Source organism: Falco cherrug, chromosome 5, assembly GCF_023634085.1.
Source record: "Falco cherrug isolate bFalChe1 chromosome 5, bFalChe1.pri, whole genome shotgun sequence".
Classification (NCBI taxonomy): Eukaryota; Metazoa; Chordata; class Aves; order Falconiformes; family Falconidae; genus Falco; species Falco cherrug.
The window spans coordinates 92949028-92973589 of NC_073701.1; the positions used below are offsets into that span (position 1 = coordinate 92949028).

The following is a 24562-nucleotide window of genomic DNA, read 5'->3' on the forward strand; positions in this document are numbered from 1 at the left end:
CCCTCCGTCCCCGCCACCCGCGCCCCCGTCCGTCCCCTCCGTCCCCGCCGCCCGCACCCCGCGGCAGCCGCGGCGCCCGGGCAGGTCCGGCTGCTCAGCAGAACCCGCCCCCGCCCCGCCCCTCCCCTCCCTGGGATTCGATGTTGTGTCACGTGGCCCTGCGGCCCCGCCCCCTTTCCCGCGCGCGGTCCCGGGGCGCCGGGCAGCCATGGCGGGGCGCGGGGCTGCGGAACGCGTGTTCCCCGCTCTGCCCCGCCTGCAGCCGCTTTCCACGGCCCGGCGCCCGCCCGCGCCGTGGTTCAAGGACGTCCAGGCTGCCGCCGGGACGGCTCCGGGCTGGCGGCGGGGCCGCCCCGAGCGGCAACTTTCGGCCCCGGGCCTCAGCCGCCCGGTCGCTCACGGAAGCTAGGGGAGATGCTGGTGGCAGCGGAGCTGAAGGGCCGGCGGGGTGAGGGGACCGGCGGGGCGGAGGGGGATGGCTGAGGGACATGGTGGGGGCTGAGGGACATGGCCCGGCTGAGGGGACTTGGGGAGCTGAATGGACGGGGGGAGTGAGAGGGATGGCGGGGCTGAGGGGGGGCTGAGGGCAGCGGCGAGCTGAGGGGGATGGCGGGGCTGAGGGGGAGCTGAGGGGGGGCCGGGCTGCGGCCGTGCCGTGCCGAGGGACCGGGGCGCTGCGCGGACCAGCGCCGCGGCGGGGCTGAGGGCCGGGGGCCGCGCGCGGCGGGCGGCGCCTCGCAGGCGGGGCACGTGCCGTTCGGCGCGTGGCGGGGGAAGCGGAGGAGCGGGGTGGCGGTTGAGCGCGGCGTTGGCGCCACCTACCGACACGGACGCGTCGCAGCAGCCCGTCCCCGTCGGTGCCGACACCTTCCCCGCCAGGCTGTGGCGGCTGGTCAACAGCCCGCGCTGCCGCTCCGTTCGCTGGGGCGCCTCCGGCCAGGGGCTGGTCATCAACCAGCCGCTCTGTGAGTGCGAGCTGCTGGGCGCCGGGCCGGCCGTCGCCGCGCAGCCGGGTGGCCGTGGGGCAGCGGCAGCCGCCGGTTTCTTCAAGACCAAGAACTTCAGCAGCTTCATCCGGCAGCTCAGTCTCTATGGCTTCCGCAAGGTGGGGATGTTGCCGGGGAGCAGTGTGGTGGGGCCCGGGCCTGGGCCGGGCCCAGAGGGTGGACAAGGCAACGGTGGCAACTGCACCGGGCCCCTGCATCGCTTCCGCAGCCCCCACTTTCGCCGCGACCGCCCCGACCTCCTCGTCCACCTGAAGCGCCTGACGAAGGGCAACAAGGCGAAGATGGCAGCGGGCCTGGATGTGACCAGCCGCCCACCCAACCGCTTCCAGCGCTTGCCTGGCACGCCACTGAACGGGCAGCCGCTGCCTCCGCCCTCGACGCTCAGCAGGCCTGGTGAGTCAGAGTGGGCCATGTGGGGCCTTGGTGGGTTTTTGAGAAGCGCTGGGTGGCATGGGATTTGAAAATCAACGCTCTCCTGAGGGAGAAGGGTTACCTGTCCTTGCCGGTGGCATCTCAGTTCAGCTGGTGTAGGGAAGCTGTTGTTGTTTATGCAGGTAGATCTGCTGCCAGTAAGCATGAGTAGCATGGTTCACGTGTATTTCAGGCTGCCTGTAGACTACAGTACAGTCTCCATTGCGTACTACACTAAGAACACCCTTGCTCGATCTCTGGAGCTGGCACAGCTCTACCAGATGAACGTTACTGCTTCTTGCCCGTCAGTAAGGATGCCCATCAGTAGGGATGCTTAATAAGCTGTCATTACGTGTGTGTGAAACAGTGAGTCGTGTGAAGTGATAACTAGAGCATCCTGTTAGTTTTGTGCAAAGGCGACAAGACCTGGTAGTAAGATTTTTGTCAGTTGTCTCCTGAAAAAGAATTCACAAGCTATGTAGTTTTTAAAATGGAATGAATAAGTAGGTGAGAGCTAATGAGAAAATAATACTGCTGAAAAGCCCTAGAACGTGTTTTCTTTCTTTCTAACCCTCTTTGAGAGGATCTGAGTTTTCCCAAGATAAGTGTGAGCCCTCAGGATTTTTCCACAAATTTTATATCAGCCCTAAAGCTTTGTAGTTGGCGCTGTGTAAGGAAGATGTGAATATCTTGCTTTGCAGTGCTCTTGGGCTGCTGCCAGAAGAGCACTCCGGCTTCCCATTCCCTTGGTGGCGTGTTAACTGTCGTCTTCCTTGCAGCTGATACAGCAACATGTTGGTTCAGTTCAATGATCGGAGAAGACTTTAATAGCCTGGCTGGCTCTTGGACCTGGGTGATGCACCCCATGGGTGCAGAGCTGTAAGGTGCGGTGTAGGAGAAGCGGCAGGACTGTGCGACCAGGAGAAGGGGAGAAGCAGTTGACGGTACTGCTGTCTGCAGCACCGGCTGGCCTTTAGAGCAGAGTAGGGTATCCCCATACTCTTGGTTACTGTGTCAGGGTAGGAACTGTCATCTAATTCAAGTGGTGTTTTCTGTGATGTGTGTGGAACTGCACGTGCAATACCAAGAAGGCAAAATGAAGCATCTGAGAAGGGATGGAACTTACTTCAGTAGGGAGGCTAGGAAGCATTTAAAGTAATGACTTGATGTTAACCTTGTTAAGGCTAAGGTGAGTCATTGCAGACTTCAGTGACATGTGGTTTGTCTGATGTAATGCAGACCATTGGTAAAGGAAATTATTAGAAAGAGATGACACTTTCATTTTTTGTCCTCTTTTTATGGCTGCAGTTTCAGAGTTTTTGCTCTAGGAGTCTCATTTTCTAGAAAGACAGAACAAAGAAAACATTGGGGTTTCTATGCAGTCAAGTTCTGACAGACTGACAATGCACTGTGCGCTCTGTACTGACTATTCAGCGGCATGTCTTTGCTGTAAATGTGAGGTAATTTGATAGATAAGAGATACTTGTGTTTGCAAAGCGTCAGTCTGTTCCCAGTGTCTTGCAGCGTGTAACGCTGTGTTAAACATTCAGGAACAATTCCTGGACAGCAACTGGAGGTTGGTAACTTGGCATCCCGTGGTGTCTTGTTTACGTGTTAGAACTAGATAATCTTCATGTCCCTATCCAAAGGTAAAATATAAACAAAAGAATTTTCATACCCCTGTTCCTTCTCTGTTTATAAATGGTGAAAGTACTGAACAGGAAATAAACGGTCCTATACATTAAGTCTTAGCAAATCTTCAGGGTCAGCTGGTATTTATTTAGTGATTCTTAATGGTTAAATGTGAACTTGCAGAATAATGACTGTATGTTACTGATTTCATCAGAGGAGTGCAAGAGGTAAATGTGAGGCTATTTTTAAAAAAAGTCCTTTTGGGTGAGAATTGGAAACTACAGGTCTGAGAAAGCCTGGCTTCTAGATAAACCCTATTGACGTGAACCATCCTGAAACTTGTAATTCTCATGGCTAAATGCAATCCTGCAGGGGAGTCACAAATGCAGTAGTTCTTGCAGAAATCAATGAGCACAGGCGTTTGCGGTGTTACTGTCAGTGTTTCCACAAAGTCACCAAAACAGAAATTGAGCTGTCATGGTATAAAAGCAAATGCCATTTCATGAAACAGTAACTGTCTGAGAGAGGAAACTATAAAATAATAGAGAAGAATAAAAGGACTGTCTAGGAAATAACAAAATGGCAAAGACTGGGATATTTTAGTCTGCACTGAACTAGTTGAGCTGACTGAGAAAAAATTGGCTTTGAAATTTTTTCTTGACCAAATAAATGACTTGTCATAAAGTACTTGCAAAGTCCATTGGAGGATTTTGACATTGCCCTTCCCTTAGCTGTTTGTGAGCTGTCAGTAGTGGAGTTTGGTCAAATCTTGCTTTATGATGTCCCTTTTTTAAAATGTATTGTCTGATTTAACACACAGTATTTTCAAAATTGCTTTTGTTTGGTTTAGTAAGTTACTACACATTTTGATTTATAGCACATTTCTAAATATGGGTAACTCGTTACTGCCAGTTTAAGGAGATTGAATGCTACGCAGACACCTCTGGGTTGGCGCTTCGCTCGTGTGCCACACAGCAGTTAGTGCATGCTCGAGTCTAAGAGTACAGTCTCCTTTCTGGATTAAGTACGCTGGAGCAAAGGTAGTCTTCCCAAATCATGTTGTAGAGCCTTGGCTCCTCCTATTGCCTTTCTTTGCCTGTGAAAACTCCTTTCCTTAACACTTGTTTCGCTTTATTTTGTACCCACTGCAGGACTGCTGACTGTAGGACAGTTTCATCAACTTTACGGTCAAGGTGTTTTCTCTCCTTACTCCTACATGGCAACCTCGTGCCAAGCCCCCAGCACTTTACCAGCACAAAGATTAGATCCGACTCCAGTCCCTTCCACTTGGATCCAGCAGGGACCACTTGGGTTGCTGCCAGGGCAAGGGGCTTCCCCAGCTTTTCCAGATAAAGGGGCTGCGTTTCCTGTACTCCAGACACTTCCAACAGGAGCCACGTACACCCTCCAGCCTGTGGCTTCTCTTCCGCCACTTCAGCAAGGGACTCAAAGCGTTGCCGCATCCATTGCAAATTGCAGCAGCTCTGCATCTTCAGTGCCGTACTCACAAGCCTGCTATCCAACAGGTATGAAAAAAAATTCTGCATTTGCTTTTCAAAAATAGATTTTAAAGTGAGACTTTCCAATATTTTTCTACAATACTCCACCATGTGTATATCTCAAGTGAGAATTAGAAAGTGTCAAGTCTAAAAGGAAGATGGACCTAAAGCAAAAGGAGTTTCTGTTTGGTATTCGTGTCCTTCCTCCAGATTTTGTGTGTCCCCTGGTGATTTTCTGGATAGCCTTTCTGTTGAGGTGAAAGGGCGAGGAGAAGAATATTTGTCCAATACTAGTCGGTGTGAGGCTAACTTTCATTTTTGTTTTTTTAATTAAGCAAAACTTGGACAATGGTATTAAAGCACTGAGACCTTGTTAAGAAGTAGTATCCTAGGCCTTGGTCTCATGTTTTTCCAGGTTAAGGTTTTAAACTCAAAGATCAGTCAAAAGTATTGTGCAGAACAGGGGTCCTCAAACTTTTTAAACAGGGGGCCGGCACGCAGATTAGGTGGCAGGCAGTCATCTGCAGCTGCTTGGTTTCCCCCTCCAACCCCCGGTGGGGTGGTGGTGGTGTGGGTGTTCTGTAAATACGGGGGAGCGGATTGAGGACCTTGGGGGCCATATCCGGCCCGTGGGCTGTAGTTTGAGGACTCCTGGTGTAGAATATTTCGTTCTGCTCATACTGTTTTTGTATCTAAATTTTTTTTCTTGCTTAGCTTCTTTATGTTGTATTTTTTTACACACTGAAAACTAGAAAGTACAAAGTCTTGGTTCCTTTCTTTTTTCTAAATTATTTCTGCCACAATTGTCAGTCACATTTAATCACTCAATTACAAAGTAAATCAGTCTCACTGAAGTGTTTTTATCCTTCAGAAGAGGAGTTGAAGCAAATTACTGTTCTTTTCCTTGCCCTTACCTTGAATGGGAAAAATCACATGATAGGTTATTTTCTGGGGAGTGGTGGTGTATTTGTTGTGGGTTTGTGGTGTTTATTTTAATTTCCCTAAAACTTCTGAAATTCAGAACAGTGACTCTTTCCTTGAACAAACTAAAGCTCAGTTGTTATTCTTTCCTTCTGCCTGCTCCTCCTTTGGCAGCCGCACCTTCACAAAGACAGCTATCTATCCCTGTTTAGAAATCCTACACAGTGAAATCATTACATCTTTTGTGCATGTCTTCTGAGACCTCTGCTGAGAACATTTCGGACAATAATCAACAGTTTCTGTAACGTCATTTTTGTCAAGGAAGGGTTCTGAGGAGCTGGGCATTTCTTGTAGACACACTTAAATGTTTAAGAGACAGGCAACTTCTGCCACGTGCTCCTTGCCTTGTGCCCCTTATGCAGAGATTACTGTGGTGGCCAAAGTGTGGAGCCTGCCTTACCAGCTGCTAACTATCAAGTCTTCTCCCAGGAGCAGGTGTCCTGAGAGCCATAGAATGGTTTGGGTTGGAAGGGACCTTAAAGATCAGCAAGTTCCCACCCCCCTGCCATGGGCAGGGACACCTTCTATTAGACCAGGTAGCTCCAAGCCTCATCCAGAATACTTGCTTCATTAAGGTGGGAGGTGGTCCCCGCTTTGCGTTTCTATTGGTTACAGAGCATAGGCTGAAACTCATCATGATGAATTGTAGTTGTCTCTGTCTCAGCTAAGGCCCCAGCCCTCTCCCGTAGTCAAGGGAAGGAAAGGGGCGTCTCGGGTGCGATTTCACGTAGCTCGGTTTAGAGTTTGTCTTGGGGTAAGATTACTGGTGTCCTGGAAGTGCCTGTTTTGAAGTACTGCCTGTAGGGGAGCTGAGGGAGACCAGCGTAGATTTAGACATGAATATGGAGATCTCTCTCACTGGATGACGCTCGTTGCTTTAAGTTTAAAGGATAACTTGGCTATGTTGCTCAGGTAGAATCTTCTCGGGTGGGAGGTGGGTGTGAGAACGCAGTGAAAACATACCAAATTTTGCAAGGTGTAATCAAAACTAAAATACAGAAACTTAGGGAATCTGAGGCGTTTGAAACCTCCAGTGAATTAATTCGCGTTTCTGAGAGTGTAAGTGACATTTCACTGGAGTATGATAAATCTTTTAATTTTCACTGTCACTCTAGGACTGTCTCAGCGGTTTTACTTCTGTGCCTGTGTATCTCTTAATCTCTCCGCTATCCTTTCTTCTATATATTATAACATACAGAATGCTGAAGGCGTGTTTCTTCAAATGTCCACATGAAAAAGTCTGGTTTCCTTCATCATGAAAGCACAGCAGCAAGATTAGTTTGTTTGGAAAGTGATAGTTAACCTTAAGATATGTATTTAGTAAGTGAGAGAACTAAAGAATGTATGTTCAATCTTATTCTTGACTCTCTTCATTTCACTTTTGAAGTCCCATTAAATGAAATCAAAGTAGAACTTTGTCAAAAGATTTCTTTTTGTGTGTATTCAAACTTGTTTGTTAACTTCCGTGACAAAAAGATTTCCCTGGTTTTTCATTATGATTCTTATTGAAAAGTCAGTAACATAAAATACGCTCATCTAAGTCTTTTTTTTCCCCACTAGCCTTAGACCATAATTAGTTTAAGGATTTAGTTCTGTTTACTTTCAACTATCTGCAAAACCTTTGACAGTAGTAGAATCGCGTCAAAGAAATGCGTTGAAGCTTTATTATCCGAGAGTGTCTAATAATGAAAAATCAGTCATGGAGACCATGTGAGAAATATTAGTTATTGGTGCCACCTGACAGTGCAAGTCCAGTCGCGCCTTTTGAATGCATCTGTGGCTGTAGGGTTCATTTACCTATGAAGACCTTTCTGGTGAGTGGTAGTTTAGGAGTAGTCATGATATTCTTCGGAATGATACACTCTTGGTTAAGAATAAATTTCTGGAATTTCGCTTACTGTGTGATTATTGAAATGTTTAATCAAAGTAAGCAATAGAACTCTGCACACCTGGCACAAGTCCCGGCAGTCTGATAGCTGTGTTTGAATTCTTGCAGCCACACCGCAGAGCTGTTCAGCAGCAGCCCACACAGATCCTCTGGCTGGCTGTGCTGGTCCTACTGCTTCAGCGTGCACCCACGACAGCTTTCTCCAGGTGAGCGTAGCCTACTGAAAGGAGGTGAAAGCGAAGGAGACTGTATGAATGAACTGCAGGTTTATACACTTGTGAAATTAAGGATATAAATTTGAAAATGGATCTGCTTGATAAAGTGAAAGTGATGTGGTTTACAAATACCTATTTCAAAGAACCACTGAATGTTAAACGAGTAGTTTTGTAATTCAGGTTAGGTTTCAGGGTAGCAGCATAGTGGGTGTCCTCATCAGTGGAGTGTTTTTGCTTGACTTCACCAGAATCACTTTTAGTTAATGAGCCTGCATTTGTATTGGAAGAATGTTCTTGCCTGGACAAAAAGAAATTCTTTAATATTATGAAAATACTGAGAAGCAGCTCCACTTCTTTGTCTCAGATAGTTTCCTGCAGTCCTGAGTTTGATTTGATGAACGAGAAAAACTAAGGTGACTTTGTGGAATGGGCCCCACCTCGGAGATCTCTTATTAAAGATAACTCCAGTACTTCCTGTAAATGCTTTATGTAATTTTAGTGGAAACTGCGCCTTATTTGGAGGGCCTGGCTTATCAGATATCAGAAGATCTGAAGTAAAAATGCAAGAGCTTCCTTTTTTATTACAGCATAACGCATATACTTTTTTCCCCCTCACAGAGGACAAGCAAAGCAAGTTATGCTTATGCGTGTTGAAAAAGGGTTGACCTACCCAAGCTTGATCATCCAGTTTCCTGTCTTGCAAATATCAACCTTTCTCTTTTATTCATGACTTCTTTTAAAAAATAAGCTTATCCAAGATGGGCAGGTTATGGCCAGGGTAACACGTTAGTGTAAGGCTATAAATAGCCAACAGCCAGTCATGCCGTTGATATTGTAGTACTTATTTTTTGCACAGTGCATCTTTGTCATCTCACTTTCATTGTGAGCTGCTTTTTTCCTCCAGGACATGAGGATCCATCTGAGCGATGGGCAGTCACAATTAAATAGCTTATCTCGGAAGGCCGAGATCCATGGGATAGTAAATCATTCCAAAGGAGTTGTCAGAGGTGGTGTTGTGGCTAGATTGAAGGATAATATACAGTGTCCGAAGGGTCTAGTAAAAATCAGTTGTTTGGAGAAGCAAGTCCATGGGCAGTGTGTGGAGTCAGAAGAGCTTTAGGCCACTTGCTAGTGGTTGCTTTGTTTCCTGGAAACCCCCAGCAAAAAGCTGCCGAGCATCTGGGCAGACTGCGGGAAGGCGATCCTCTGCGTGAGAAGGCCAAAGGCGAGCAGTGCCCTGTATCAGTTCCACCAGGTCAGTAACCGGCTGTCTCTGAGCAGGGTAACACAGCTATCGTACCGCGTGGATCAACGGGACTTCTAGAGATTTCCGAGTCTTAGCATAGCATAGGTCATTTCTCCTGGAACGTGGTGACAGGCTGTGCAGGTGGTACAGAAGACAGCAGTTTGCCTGCGGTTCTTGCTGAGCTGTGGGGAATAATCAGTTTGCCTTTTGTGTGCTTTGGGGCATATACTTCCCCAAACTTCTGCTGGGCGATGTGGCAAGCTGCAGTACTGAGCATCCTGCCCGGCTGGTGTACTGATCATCCATCAGTAACCACTTGCACAAATCCTCAAAAGCGGTAAAATTTATCAGCCCTGGCTGACTAAGCATTTTTATTGTTCTTCACAAAAAATAGAACTATTGCATGGTATATTTCCTATCGTTCCACTCGATACCTTCTACCAGTTGCAGGAATTCAGTGCGATGCTGTTGAAGTGTGGTTTGCGGGGTGTTTTAGGCTGTTTGGTCCCGCTGTGTGCTGCTAGGTAGGAGTGGCAAAGCCTATGCGAAACTGCTGGACCAGTCCCGAAGACAGCGAACCGTATCGGCACACTAGTAGTCAGCAAGCTGGTTACCAGCCCCGTTTCTGTTGGATCCAGACGGTGCTTTGTGGTCTCAGAAGGAAAAGCGGGCACTCTTGGACAAGGAAGCCTAACCTTGTGCTGTTCTTACTGGGTCTTGCAGAGAGCATCACTTTTAAGTTTAGGAGAGATTAAGACAGGTGGAGTTTCTGGGTCTTGGAGGCCAGCTGCTGGGCTTGTACAGTACGCACCTGAGCTGCTGAAAGTGTTAGGTGACCCTGACTGGAACATGGGCAGACCAGGCCGGTAACTAACTGGTTGGTTGGCTGCAGTTTGCTCTCCAGGAAAAGCTACAGAGAATTACTGCGTGGAATGGCAAGGGGACATAGGTGGTTATACCCAGACATGGTGGCTGATGATGGTGTATCTCACCAGGTTTCTGAAATCGGGGTTTCAGAGGTTTGTATTACACTCTCATCACGGTTGGTTACAAAACAGGGAGCTCAGGTACAACTTCTTACCCATTTTTCATTTGGGTTCTCTTAAGTGGGGTTTGGATTAGTGTGGTGAATCAGTATCCTTGGGTAGGAATGAGTCTTTTGAGAGACCTCCTGCTATCTTCTGCAACAGCAGTGCTGGCAGCTCACAACCATTAGCTCAATACTTCCCCGCTGCTTTATCATAGATGTGAACTGAGGCTACATATTGGATTTCAGCGATTTTTTTAATTTTTTTTTTCCTGCCCTCACCTCGTTTTGTTTTTTTTTAATAGCAGCCCTGCCGTTTGATTATTGCTATTACCGTGGTTATTAAGCTGTCGGTATTTCCTTGTGGAACTGAAGCAAGAGGTAACGGGAAATGGAAGAAATAAACGTGCAAGAAAAAAGAACAACTTTCTGACCTTAAAAGCAGTCCTAAGTAGTTTGCTTTTATTTGTAATAAGGAATGATAATCAGCCATGTTATTTCAAAAAGAAATCAAGTCTGAACTAATTCCGATTGTCCAAGCACTCAAGCCAGATTTGTGTAGTCCTAGCGGTCCCTGAAAAGGTGTGGTTGTGCTTTAATTCCTGCACACGCTACGCTAATCTTGTAAGTGAAATGCCCGTCTTCTCTTTCACCACTTCTGCTAAGTTAGACCATTTTTCCTCTTGAGCTTGAATGACCAGCAAGCTATTAGTCTTTCAGGCCCTGACTTCTCAATCTTTTATCGGTTTTCCTTGTTTCATTGCTGCCTCCCCCCATCCTTCTCCAGGTGAACTAAAAGGATTTAAATTGTACCTTTGTGTGGCCCCTTTCTCCTGTTGGAAATACACACGAGATCCTGTAGTGCATCCAAGAGGACAATATGTGCTGTAACAGCTTCAAGCTGAGGTCCCCTAAGAAGAGGCAGAAAAAGATTCAGTATGGGTGGGTTGGTTGGTTGGTTTTTGGCAGGGATGATCTTATTCCTGGATGGTTTGGTAATCCAGATCTTACTTAGAATCCTGACTACTTATGACACTGAACAAGCAATGCAACAGAAATGAAACACCTTATTAACATTTTAAAAAAATAGAACTGAAAAAAAAATCAAATGAGAGGAATAATGTTTGAACCTATCTCATAAAAACATAAAGGTGGCTTAGCCTTTAATGAAAAGATTTTGCTTAACTTAACCTAAATTTCTCAAATTCCAGGTTTTATTTCCCCCTCCGTTTCCCCCCACCCTCCACAGTTTGTGGCTATCTGCAAACTGGCACATCTACACGAATCCACACTAGGACTTGACTTCACACACCCAGGAGACAGGATCTCATCTCTTTGTGGTATCTCCATCAGGGAGAGACCAAGTCCTTCACTGGCATTTGATCTGATACGGCTTTCCTAGTAGGTGATCCTGTAGCTTCCTGTTCTCTAATTTACTCGTCTCTGGAAGTAGCTTTTCATTAACCATGACCTCAGCTAAAAGGTCTAAGGATAGTCAGGCACTAAGGACTACTCCTTCATACTGGATCTCTTCCAAAAGAAGGCTGTATTTTAAATAGACCTGAGTTTCTGTTCAACATCATTGTATGACTTGTATTTGTCAGAAGAAATGACCCTTCTAGTGTCCTTTGACTGAGTCACCTCCAGAAGAAGTAGCAGTACAGACACTGGCTGTTAAAATGCCATCTATCATTTCACTTGGGTAGGACTTGCTGCTTTGGAAAAACTCTTTCATTGTCTTCATTCTGTTTTAAAGGTTATTCAATATATATGAATGCTACTAAAAAAATCATCACTGGATTGCTGATTGTGTCCTGTCATCCTGTGATGTCATTACAGTGAAAAATTTTAGTAGTGTTCAGACGTGATCTGTGATGGCAAAGGCAGTCTCTGTAGGTTCTACAAGAAGTGTTTCTGACCTGAAATTCTGTCGGGTTTTTATGCAGATCGATGCAGACTTTGGGTTGTGCCTCTGTGGGACACTGTCATGACCGGAGAGTCCAGATGTGAGGCTGTGACAGGCAGGGCAGTTTTGCAGTATTTGCTTTCACCGGTATTTGAACTCCCACTCATCCTGGGACTGGGGCGTTCCTGGGGGGCACCCCTTGTGTAGATGTGCCTATGGACAATCACTTGAGGAGGAAAATGGTATTATTGGTTAAGAAGCGGTGAGTTCCTCAAGTTGTGTTGTCCATATGCACATTTACAGCATGTGGACCTTTTTCTTTTGCTTAAAAATGATGTGGTTTATACTGATTTTTTTATACTACAACAACAGGAATGCTTGAGTTTTAGAAGGAACTGAAGGCGGGTGGATTTTCTCTCTCATTTTCTATTACGTATGTGGCACATGAAGAGGGTGGTTCTAGTGTACCCCCACAGGTCCTACTAAGACCAGAAGTCTCTGATTTGAATGCTTGGGTATATTTAACACCTGCGGTGCAAAGGGTGTGCAGACAATGCATCTGCAGGCATACACCAGCTCCTAGTAAGTAACCTTCTCTCCAGGGTAGACCATGAATAGAAGAAAGGAAGCGTGCCAAGAGTAAGGTGGTTAATGAAAACCAAGACAAAGCAGTAGCTTTTTTCTTTTTTCTTCTGGTTAAACTTGCTATTTAACTGAGAATAACGGACAATCTTTCAAGCTTGGATAAATGGATAAACAGAATCAGTACACATCCTGTCACGGTAATTTTTTGATACACAAGTTCACTGTATTTTGTTTTTTCCAGAATCCTCCAATGCAGTCATCTTATGAAGCTGAACTGATGCCGTCTGACTGGCTATGTAATATATCTGAAGAAAACAAGAAGGCAGAAGTCAGTCTTGAAGCCACGTTTCAGGTTGCCGCTGAGGTGCATTCATCATGCAAAGCTGAAAAGGTGGGAGTGGCACCTGTAGAGAGCCAGTATTCGATCCTGGAGTTTAATGGAAATCAGGCACCGCCTGTTAATAGTTACGCACCACCTTCAACTGAGGAAGGCCAGCTGGAATGTCTCACTCTGTAACTTCAGACACATCATTTCTGGTGGAAGCAGATGGAGCACTGAATTTGTCTCCATTACAGCCTTCTGACATTCTTTGTGCTGCCGATCCCACTCTGTCTATGGAAACTGCTGCTGCTGCTAAAATACTACAGGAACTTCTGACCACACAGGAAGCAGATGAAAAATGGAGCAAAGAACCAGATCACTGCCCAGCTGAGTTCTCCCTCATGTTTTTTCAGGAAGAATTGTTCAGTCCAGAGCAGGTAAGGGGTAAGGGGAGGTAAACCAACATCTTTCTTGAGCTAACTATATTTGATAGTAATGCTAGGGTCTGGACCGGTAGCTTTTCAATATTCTTGCCTGCTTAAGAACTGAAGGCTTCTTTAATTAAGCCTTTTTATGGCTTTTTTTTTATGGACAGTGAAGGGTTTGCTTGGTAAAGCAAGATATAAAAAAGAAGACGGAATGAAAAAGTATCCCATGTTTCCCATGTTAATGAGCATGACATGTGTCAGCCTGTTGGCCAAGTTAGGGTGCTCATTTGCATGGGAAACATGCGTAGTGCAGGTGTATTCGTGGTGATGAAGTGGATGCTTTTTTAGGTTGTAACATACCATCTTTAATCTCCAACAAAGAAGGGTATTTTGAGAATTGCTGCTGGAGGCAGATTTTTGCTTAAATTTAGATAAACGGTTAGATTGTTTCTGATAAATAGTTGTAAGTTCTGTTTTCTGTGGAAAGTATAGTTTATTCACATTTGACTGGTATAAAGCATCTTCATTGGTTTATACTTTGTGGTGTACAACAAGTTGTAATTGTACTTCGGTCTACCTGTACCTGGTCTTCCCGGTATGTAAAATTATAAGTCTCATGAGGGGTGAGGGGCATTCTAGATGTTACTCTGTTAAGGCAGCAAATGCGTGCTCTGCTTTTTTTTTTTTGTTTTGTTTTGAAAACAAGGTAAGCTCAGGAGATTGACTGCATCTGTTTCTGCTGCATGAGACCTACCTTGCATGTAGGCACTCAATCTCATTTTTGTGTGTGCATTGAAGCTACTGTCTTATTGTTCTGTCGGTAGCTTGACGCCTTCACTGAAGTTTCTAGATCGGAAATCATCAGCTGGCGCAAACCTCCCGTTGTTGCTTTCAGCGTTATAAAGATTAGTCATCTTCCTCTTGGGTATCTTTCTAGAAAGGGGTGTGTATCCTGATCAAGCCTCTGCATAGCTCAAGCCTAGACTAGACCGTTCTGCTCAGTACCGTGTAGGGAAGAGCACATCCCTGTGCCTAGTGCATAGAGTTGGCAGCACTCCTTAATTGGTGCCCACTCATTATATTAAGTGTTGACCGCACTTTAAATGTTGTCAGTTTTAGAATTTTGGAACTGCATTTTTAGAATGATAGGTTGTCCCTTGTTGAAGGCCTTTGGAGTCCGTGACCCGAACTTCCTTGTCAAGAACTGGGGGAATTAAGCACACGAACCACGTAGTTGTTTGGGAGGGAGGTTTTGTATATTTGTGAGAATCCTGATGTTGGTCCTGGACTGTAACGGGTTAAATAACTGGCCTCATTTTTTGAGCAATTGAAAAGCAATTCAGGGACTGTTCAGCGTTTTGTTTGACAGATTCCCTCTTTCTGTTAGAACTACTCTTTAACTAGTCTCCTCCTCCCAAACTCAGGAGAGGGAAGGTTAACTTAACACCCTACTTGTCCAGAGCCTGGGGTCATGGCAGGTGCAGAACTCTCCAGAGGAGGCTTCGGTGCCTGTACTCCTCACATCAGGCTCCAGCACAGTTTTCTTCCTCATCCCTGAATCTGGAAGCACTCAGGCTTTCAGTGGCTGTTGGTACCATGTGTTTTAGAGCAAGCTTATGACAGAATAGTGGGCGTGCACAGAAGACCGCTCTATTCCTCTCTACACAAGCAGAGGGGGAGCAATTTCCTCCACTGTTCATACAAGAGCATCAGAACAGCTCTGCTGGGTCAGATCAAAGGTTTGTCTTGCCCAGCGTCAAGTCTCAAAACAACAGCTGTAACCTGATGTGTAGGGAAGAGCAAGAACAAGGAGCGCAAACAGAGCAGGGCATTCCTGCTTACACATTCCAGCTACTTTCAGCCGGAAGACTTGCGATGATGCTGTGTACTTCATCTTGGGTTTCTGCTCTGTGGACTGAAGTCAGCCCTTGAAACTGTCGGTTTTAGCATACGGGACCTTTTGACCAAGCTGGTACTGTTTTGTTTTCTGTTTCGTTCACAGTATTTCCCAGCATTTAATTACTCTTGTGACCAGCACTGAGCCTTGAACTGTCTTCCTCGTAGAAGTAACAGTTTAGTAGAAACCTGCTTTATTCTGCTTTCCCGATTTCCTAAAAGACAGCAAATTAAAGAGCAGCTCTTTACATGAAAAGAGTTAGTACATTCAACAGTTCAGATCCAGCGTTGTCCTCTCAGCCTCAGTGAATTTCTGTCCTAGACTTTTAGAGGCTTTGGCCTTCTATGGGCACCTCTTATTCCACTCCTACTCCTAAGAAATGTTTTATTTTCTTCTTAAAGTGGAAATAGAACATTTCTGTAATGCTTGATCAAGAGGAATTTGCCTCCGATTTCGTTCAGTCTCCTTGGCAGCATACCTATGTGAAGGCTGAAACGCTTGCTTTCTTTGGGGAGGGTTAATCCAGCAAACCCCGTTCATGCGAGTTGCTAATTTTAGTACCTCAGCTTCCCATCATGGTTCCAGCTGGGTATAGGTATAGTCCAGTCAGTGTCTCGTAAGTCATGTAAGTAGTGAGATGCAGCAGTTTTGGTGTTTTTCAGTAACTGAAGTGAAAAGGCAAAACTTTCACGTCTGTCAGCTTTGGCAGCTTTGCTTGATTCTCTGCCAAACAATGTTTTGGACTCTGAAGCTGCAGAAGTATCAGACCTGAGTGGAAGGCCTGTCCACAGGTGCGGTGAATCCATGGTCAGAAACATGTTCGCTTAAAAGACCGAACAATAAAAAAAAGGGATAGCTTGGGAACCAGACTTGTGTGGGCTAGGCTGATGCTGTTAGGATGAAAATGGTATTATTACCTATTACATTAGATTACTGAAGAGTTGGTGTGTAAGATTCTATAAACACAGTGATAAAAAGAAATCTGAAAGGGGTGCTGTGCAGTATGACTGCTCTTCAGTTTCCACACACGCAGCTGTAAGGGTTAAAATTGGACACAGCATTGGAAGTACAGGTTCACCAGTGAGGGGGAATGAAATTTCCTCAGTTTGCTGGCCACGCTCGTCCCGGTGTAGCCCAAGGTGTCGTTAGCCTTACTGGGCACTGCAGCATCCCCAGGTCCTTTGCAGAACTGCCAGTTAGAGTGTCTAGACTACTTTCACCACGTAGGCTAGTAACGGTTTCTTAATAATGGTGATCCCAATATGCATGTTACTTGTTTTTTCTTTATCAAACACTGCAGTTTGGTTTCTACTTCCCCTGCCTGGTATTGCTTTTCATTAGTCTCTTCTTTTTAAATAATGAAGTTTGCAGAATTGTTTCTAGAGCAGTTGTCCAGTGGAATATCTGGTTTAGAATGCTTACCTGAGAAATCTTCCCTTCTCTCACTACTTGATGAAGGCTGCTCACTGATTTTTCTAGAACTTGCTATTATGGAAATGTCACCAGGAATAGAGAAGTCATCATCACTCGTGAGACTTGGATTCTAGCTGGTGAAGGTAGTGACCTACAGCCTGCCTGCCTTCTTTGTTTTTGTGCCTGGGAAGGAGTTGTGGTTCAGACATCAGACAAAAGGCACTGCTAGCCACGTGTTTTTCACGTGGCCTTGTTAACAGTACTAAAGCAATACATCCAGACAGCACATTTCAAAGAGGAAAAACTGAGTCAAATGGGTATCCAGCAAGTGCAGGAGGTGTGTGGGAGGGAACTAGTTCTCCCTGGAGTACTCCATTACTGTATTTGCACAGGCCTTTTTGAATGTTATTATACAACTTTGTCAAGCAATGTATGTGTGTTTCTATTGATACGTATACACATAGCCTGTTATATACTCAACATTGAGTAATGACAGACTCAAGGTGGTGAGCATGATTTTTGGAAAGACTATCTTATTACCAAGTGTGACCTCTTGTCTTCTGTAAACTCGCACATAATGGTTTTCAAAAGCTTTTTTTCCCCTTAATAGAAGGAAACATTGCAGGCTCTGAGCAGTCATTCATCTTTAGGTTATTGATGCATAAGATATTTGCAGAAGAGATGACTATTCTAGAACAGGTGATACTGTGAAAATTTTTCTGTCTAAAGGTAGATTCCAGGTGCTTAACTTTGGGCCTGTACTGCCTCAGTGAAAATGAAACAGAACTTGGTTGTCCGGGTCTTTTTTTTTTTTTTTTTTTTAAGCTACAGGTTTTTGCCACATGATCATGGAAATGTACCAGTTTGCCAAATGGTTGCCTGCAAAATACATGTAGAGCAGCAGCAGAGGGCTCTAAAAAGCAAGCAACACATTATAACTTAATGTCTTAACGACTGTGTGGGGTGGGGTGAGATTCCCAACCAGAAATGTGTGGTTCACGTGTGGTTCTGCATCACACAGCTCTGTCAAGTTGAGCTAGATCTGTCGTTATTATTACACGTGCTGGTAAGAATGAGTGCACCTGTATTTCTTCTAGCTTATTTCTTCTAGCTATTTTAATAACTGAGGGAAAAGTTCAGACTGTGGGGACATGTACCCTAACTTTGTGTATTCTAGTTTTCTGATCTCATATTTTGCTTAATATGATGTTTTGTAAGAGGTTGTTTCAATTTAGCAACCTTACTTCTGAGTTAAAAACACTTACTATGTCAACTGTCTAGGCAGTGTTCACCACCTGTTAGATGCCCTTTTGGAGTGGAGAAGAATAGCTTTTATTTTGTTTTATTGGTTTTATATTAGTTTTATTATAAGATAACATTGAGTGATCTTTGGTTTTATTTCTTTTGGTGTTGTGTTGTGTTTTTTTAAGGAGAATACTAGTGTTAAAAGTGAATCCAGGACATCGGAGACAGAAGAGAGACAATTCACTTCAGGAGCTGAGCCTGTGAACGAATCTGTAGAACAGACAGATTCATCTGTAAAATCTTTCTCCCGGAAAAGACGCAGTTCAGACACAGGCAACTCTCTCGGTAAGAAAGATTCTACGTTTTCTCAGAGATTACGGTGACAGCTACTCTGAAACTAACTATTACAGAAAGGGGAGAGTAGAAGAATTTACTTGTTGTCTGCCGTGTGAGTACTTCATTGTTCCTTCCGTTAAAATACTAAACTTGTACAACCTCTTAGTGTACTTACCAACACACTTCAATAGAGACACTTATGCTAATTACTCTGATGTGGGCAAGGGTATAAATTATGTAAGTAAATAAAACTTGAAGTTCTGGGAGTTGTGCCAGAAACCTGGATGTCACAATACTGAGATTAAGTCCATAGACGTGTTCGCTGGAGGGCGACAGTGCTGTGAAGGAAACACTGAGTAATGAGGTAACTATGGAAGTTCCAGGGGCAAAACCCACCAAACTGATGAAGCTAGTGTAGAAGTCTGAACTCTTTGTCTCAGATCACTGAACACATTGTACCAGTCTGGTAGTGTCCTGAAGCACATGAGAAAAACAAGCCACAGAGTATCTGAGGCTAAAAACTTCACAAATCTAGTAACTGAAGGGAAAACCGAAATGCCCACAGATTAGAGAGACATAAGAGGACACAAAAAGTACTTGGGATCCATTCTAGAGGGGAATTTGGTTCAGCCTGCAAGTCTCTAAGAAGCTGTTTCCCTCACAGCTGTTCATCAAAGAGCCGATGGTGGGGTTTGAAGAGCTGTTGCTCACTTCAAAGGGTGGTTTCTAGATTCCAGATCATGATGCTGGTTAATAGTTCAGCTCATAATGCCCATCAGTTTCAAACATTTAAGTAAGGAATAAAGTCTTTCTGTCAGGAAGCTGAGAAAAAAGGTGGGATGCCACCTTGAAAAAAGACAAGCTTTTGTTTAAAACACATAATCGAGAGTTCTTGTTCAATTACTTCCTGGTATCACAGATAACTAGCAAACTTCTCAGCTTTCATATCTGAAGCAAAACATTTGCTTAACGTGCCAGTTGTAAAGTTATGTACAGGAACATGTTGGAAAGCATTCCCATGGGATTGTTCCACAGGGATGAAACACTGTTGTGCTAACGCTTATTAGCAACGATTGGCATAGTCTACTCTCTGGGAAATGTGACGGTCATCCAGGTCTGCATTTCCACTGTTGTACCTTTGGGGCTTGGTGTGCGTGTTAAGGGTAGAGATAGACAGCACACCTGAGCCAAACGTGATCAGGCTCAAGCTAGCCCAAAGTCAGTTGGGTGCATGATAGAAGCCTCCAAGCTGGCATAGCCTGTCGGCTGCATGTCAGCTGTAAGCCTGAAGCAGGCAGGCTCAAGTGCAAGCTGACTTTTGCTGCTCTGACTACACCTTTGTCTGTCAGCACCTCCTGTCCTCTGTGAGACTCTGGAAACAACTTCTTTTTTAATCTCTCTGTGCTAAAATGCATCACGATGATTTCCAGGTGTTTCTTGGCAACTTGCCCTCTGAGTGTGATGGAGTCCTCTCTGTTTTCCTGTTTTCCTTTGGGCACTCCTTTGCAAGTTTTCTGAGCCTGCACTTTGATACATGCACCCTGCTGTGAAAAAGGCTCTTCTTCCATCTATTTCAGTAGGCTGTTTTTTTCTATGTTAATGTCACTTTTCTTTAACATCACTTTTCTTTGTTACGTGGTGACACCAAGTTCTAGATACCACACAGCGAGAGCCAATATAATGTGGTACATTTCAGTGACTGGGAGCAGCTCTGAGCCCAACCCGAGCTGTTAATCTGTAAAAACGCACCAAGAATCAAACCCGCCTTTGTGGAGAAGGCATTGCTTCCCTCCAAAGAGTGGACTGGACTTCTTTGCATTTCACAGCTGTTCTGTAGCAAGAAAAGACAAGCGTCCTTTCCCTAAAACACCGTCCCCAGGGTTTCCCTCCATAGCTGCCAGCCCATCTCTGCAGCACCATAAATCACCGAGATGGGTTATCTGCTTCCTTCAAATGGAAAACCAATGTATTTAACCAGCCTTCTCAGCTAAATTCTAGTTTACCAGTTTTAAGAACATTCTGCCCAGCAGAATCTAGATGAAAGGTGTCTCTAGTTCATTGTCCTGTCTCCAACAGTGTCTTCGGCATTTCTGTACCATTAAGCAGAAAAGGCCTCAGTAACCTTCAGTTGATTTTTAGAGTCCCTTTTTGAAGCTGTGCAAACATTTAGCATCCACTGTGGTTTTTGTAAGTTAATGTCATTAATGCAGATTAACTACACAGCGGGTGAAGAACCCTCCTCTTCAACTACTTCTGAGTCCTCCCGGGAGCCAGAGTCTGCTACAAAGGGTGCAGAACTTAACTCGGCGCTAAGATACATCATTGCAAATGATTACAGGCTGTGCCATCTGTTCCCTTCCCACTCCTTTTCTTGAGAGGCGATGGGTATGGTGCTCTAGCTCCTGCCGTGTTTATCACACGGAGGTGCAAGGAATAGTTCACCTTTCAGGGACTGCTTTTTTTCAGCCCCAAGCTCACTCTTAGGACATAGATTTGAAGGTGCTGATGATGCATCTGCTTTTCCCACTACTTTCTAGCTGAGCTTGTCTGTTAAAATGGGAGTTTTGAAATAAATCTGTCCGCTTTTGTTGGCAGCATACACACTTGCAACAGGAGTCCTTTTGGACTTCACAAAGGATTGAGAGGAACTCTGTACATACTTTGAGTCTCCTTCCCCATCTCCTCTGCATTGTGCTCCACAGGCACACTCAGCTCGTGAGCACAGCTGTACTGGACCTAATATCTGTGGCTTGTGCTTCCTCTTCTAAAAGAGCACGGGAGAAGGACCAGATTCTGATGGGAGGAATTTTTGTTTGCAGCCCGTCTTTCTGGAAATAGGCATCTCAGAATGGAGCAGGGGGAATTTGTTACTTGTGGATTGAAGCATTTAAGCTGATGCTGAGACATTAAGCAAAAAATCTTTCTTTCTCGATGGCTGACCATATATTTTCTGTGAGTCGTCTAGTCCTGCAAATAATCTGATGACTTTCTCTGACTTTTTTTCTTTTTTATGCTGCAAGGTGCCCTAGACATTTACCACCCACTCCCATGCCGCTGCAGTTGTGTCGCTGTGTGTTCTCTCTCATTCCCTCCAAGGTAAATAGATTTCTAGGTGCAATTGCTAAGGGCAAATCTTCATTCAGGCAAGGTCTCCCATGCTGACATCTGTTCCCTTGAACTGTTTCCTGCACCTTCCAGCCAAAAATATTGTTAATGTTCATTTAGTTTTCCTACCCGGTCACAGTGAGATCTCTTCCTACAAAGGTGTTAAGAGTTAATGTGGGGACAGGCCTGGCCCTGAGCTCTTGAACATCTGTGTGAAGCCCAAAGCGAAGTTGCTCTCGGGAGTCCGAGTGGCAGCTGCTTGCTCCAGCTCAGTTGCCATTACCTTGACGTCATTATATATTCATTGAAGGCATTTCAAATTGCCTGTCCTGGCAGTCTGCTCTTTGGGATGAGTGGGTGTCATACCCTGTGTCTTAACTTGCCATAATTTAGAGGTGCATTGTTACAAGCCCCCTCATTTCTCCATCCCTATGCGTTTTCAAGATGTGTTCCCAACAGAGTCTGCTTTGGCAGGAGGCAGGTGTCAGAAAGTGCAAAAGTGGTGCCTATTGGGCAGGAACTTTGTAGTACAGAGAACGAACAGAGGCTGGAAGATGTGAATGTGTTAGTTTAGAGGTTAAATTTCTTGTGGGTGATGTTTGCAGTGGTAGCGCTGTTGTGACTTTATCGGGGTACTTGTTCACTTTCTTGACCTGCAAGATCTGGCCATACGTGGGAAGTATCTCTGTGTTGCTGTGGATCGAGGTAACTGTCAAAAAAGGAGCCTCTTGTCTGTCCTCTCTGTGACGCCACGAGTTTTTTTCTGGGATCCTGGCGCTGGCTGTGGTGTGCTTTGAGGCAATTGTGCCTTTTCTGGGTAAACAAAGGGATATGGCACAAGCAGGTCAGGCCTTTCTGTAGATACTGCCAGGGGCTTATAGTAATTAATGTTTGGCTTTTGGTATCCATGGTGGCAAAGGCATTTCTAAATAATACATACTGAAGAATGGGAGCACTTTTCTTATAATCTGCTTTGGGGTTTTATATTTAAATTTTTGAAAAATTGGAAGAATTCCTGTTTCTTTAAACAGTAGGCCTCAGGTGATCAGGTTATAGTCTGACATTGAAAGCATATTTTATAGTACCTGATAGAAATGCAATTGCTCTGTATGCTGCCAAGGGAAACATATCCAAGCACTGATACGTACTCGGTATTCCCTTTTCTTCCTAGATCTCCGTCTGCCGGTGGATGTACCTTGGAAGCGGGGGTGCTTTCTGGAGGATGAAATAAGAGAGTGAGAAGTGGGTGACAAATGTGCAGCAGCTGCCAGCTGGATTCCCCTGTCAGACTCCAGCAGCCGTGGAGCTTTGCCCACAACAGCCACTTTGGATCATTTCAGCTGTGTTTAAAAAAAAAACAACAAACCCCAACAAAACACCAAAGACCACACACAAAAAAGCCCCAAACAAAACAACAAAAAACCAGCAAAAAAACCAGCCCCACACCACTCTATTTTTTGCTTTCTTTTTAACTTGGTAGGGTATTGTTCAGTAGGCCTCTTTCATTACATTTTCTACCTGTCAAGTTATAAAGCACCGAGTGGTCAGAGTAATTAATATGAAGTAATTCCTTAGCTGTTTGTATTCTTTAGATTTGGAAAGTCTGAACTTTACAGGAACCCTTAAACACTTTCTTGAGACATCCTTACTGGGAAGCAGATGGGTTTTAGTGCTCTGTTAGGAATCTGTTTCACTTATTTATTTATCTATTTAACGTTGTTGGGAGCTACAGTATGCTCGGCATAGGTGGTGGTTGGTGCTCTCGCTGTCTTTGCTTGCAGTCGTACCGTGGCCCTTTACTGGGGATCGTGTATGAAACAAAAGCATTGGAAAGTCGCAAGATTCTGGGTCTGAATGGGTCTGAGATTTCAGGAGAGCAGCTAAAGGAAAGATGAGCTAATTTTCTAAGTGATTAACCAGGAAACCTTCTTCCTTCCTGAACCAGCTCTCTGTTTCACCAGCAAGTGTATGTATGTCACAGCTGCTGATCTTTTACGTTCCTGGGGAATTCTTCTGGTTTAATAATTTCCTTTTGATGCTAATGGTATCTGTAATGATAAGTTATTTATTATTCTAGTACTCTGTTCTAATTATGTCTTGAAAATATTTTTTAAACTTTTAGAGGAAGATTGTACTTATGTTGATAGCAGATCTTAAGTTTTTAATAGCTATACATTTGTGTTCATGTTAAAATACTGTTTGAAGGATAAAGGGGGCACATCCTCTACTTGTGGTGTTCAGGAGATCCATGTGGAAGAGCACCTAAACCATCCATGTAATGGCTTCATGCGTGTTCATACGAGCCAGCCCTGAGCAAAACGCACGAGAAGGGAGCAGAGAAGCTGTCAGGACCGCCTCGGCTTGTGTAGCTCCCAGCTGTGGCCGGGATGTGCTAAGGGAGCACCGGGCAGTAAGATGAACTGAGGCGAAACCTTTCCTTACAGCTTCTGTAATAAGATCTTTCTTAACCAGTAGTAACTTCTGTAATAAGGTGGTTTGTAACAAGATACTACTTTTTTAAAAATAACTTTTGTAATAAGATGTTTTGTAATAAGGTATTTTAAATAAGTAGCACCTTCTGTAATAAAGGTGTTTTTACCGATAGTCTTGTTACCGGGAGCAGGGTGGGATGTGGTTTCCCGTGTGTGCCCTGTTGTACCCCTGCCCAGGCAGGGTCGGCCTCAGGTGATCAGGTTCTAGTCTGCCGTTGGAAGCGTATTTTGTAGTGCCCGACAGAAATGCGGTTGCTCTGTACGCTGCCGAGGGAAACATACCCGGGCCCTGCTGTGTACTCAGCGTTCCCTTTTCTTCCTAGATCTCCGTCTGCTGGTGGACGCCCCTTGGAAGCGGGGGTGCTTTCTGGCGGTGACAGATGTGCAGCAGCTGCCAGCTGGCTTCCCTTGTCAGACGTGTAGCGATGTTGCAAGAAATGGAGCTTTGGCACGGCAACGGGTGTCGCATCGGTGTTCTCTCCGTGTTCTCGATGACCAGGGGTGAGTGTGTCACAGCTGGAAGAAACAGCTGCTTCCTGTTCCAGCGGTTCTCGCTGACACGTGTATCACCCAGCGGCCGCTGCCCGGCGGAGCAGTTCCCAGGCCGGCGGCCGCTCTTCCTTTGCACCCTGTCCCAGTTCCTGCGGGGCGGCTGCGGCAGCGAGGGGGGGCGCCCCGCGGCGGGGCGGTGCGCGGGGCTCGCGCTGCTGCGGACACTCCGCTCTGCTCGGCCGCGCTGCCTGCGGCGGTGGGTGCTGCCCTTGATGCTGCTGGGGGCTCTGGGCTCCGCTGGCACCTGCCTGCCTGCTGCCTGCGCGCCACCGCGGGGACTGCCTGCTGGCTTTTAACCCTTTGTTATTAGAAATACCGACTGGGGGGGGTGTGGGTTTAAAAACAGCGACCAGACATCACCAGACCCACGCAGTT

General features: G+C 45.3%; 1 protein-coding gene across 1 annotated transcript; it reads left to right on the forward strand.

The window, feature by feature from the left end:
• Positions 1-208: 208 nt before the first annotated feature.
• On the forward strand, positions 209-23745 carry LOC129736194 (heat shock factor protein 5-like). Its single transcript, XM_055711998.1, has 7 exons — positions 209-370; positions 845-1400; positions 4202-4576; positions 7527-7624; positions 12639-13156; positions 17888-18047; positions 22315-23745. Exons 1-5 carry the CDS (start codon positions 209-211, stop codon positions 12912-12914), a joined length of 1467 nt encoding a protein of 488 aa, XP_055567973.1. The 3' UTR covers positions 12915-13156; positions 17888-18047; positions 22315-23745.
• Positions 23746-24562: the final 817 nt, after the last annotated feature.

Bases quoted from the DNA above. Each gene is read 5' to 3' on its own strand.
- LOC129736194 (XM_055711998.1), top strand. From the start codon at position 209: ATGGCGGGGCGCGGGGCTGCGGAACGCGTGTTCCCCGCTCTGCCCCGC. The intron at 1,401-4,201 runs GTGAGTCAGAGT...TACCCACTGCAG, and splicing joins CTCGACGCTCAGCAGGCCTG to GACTGCTGACTGTAGGACAG. The intron at 7,625-12,638 runs GTGAGCGTAGCC...TGTTTTTTCCAG, and splicing joins CCCACGACAGCTTTCTCCAG to AATCCTCCAATGCAGTCATC.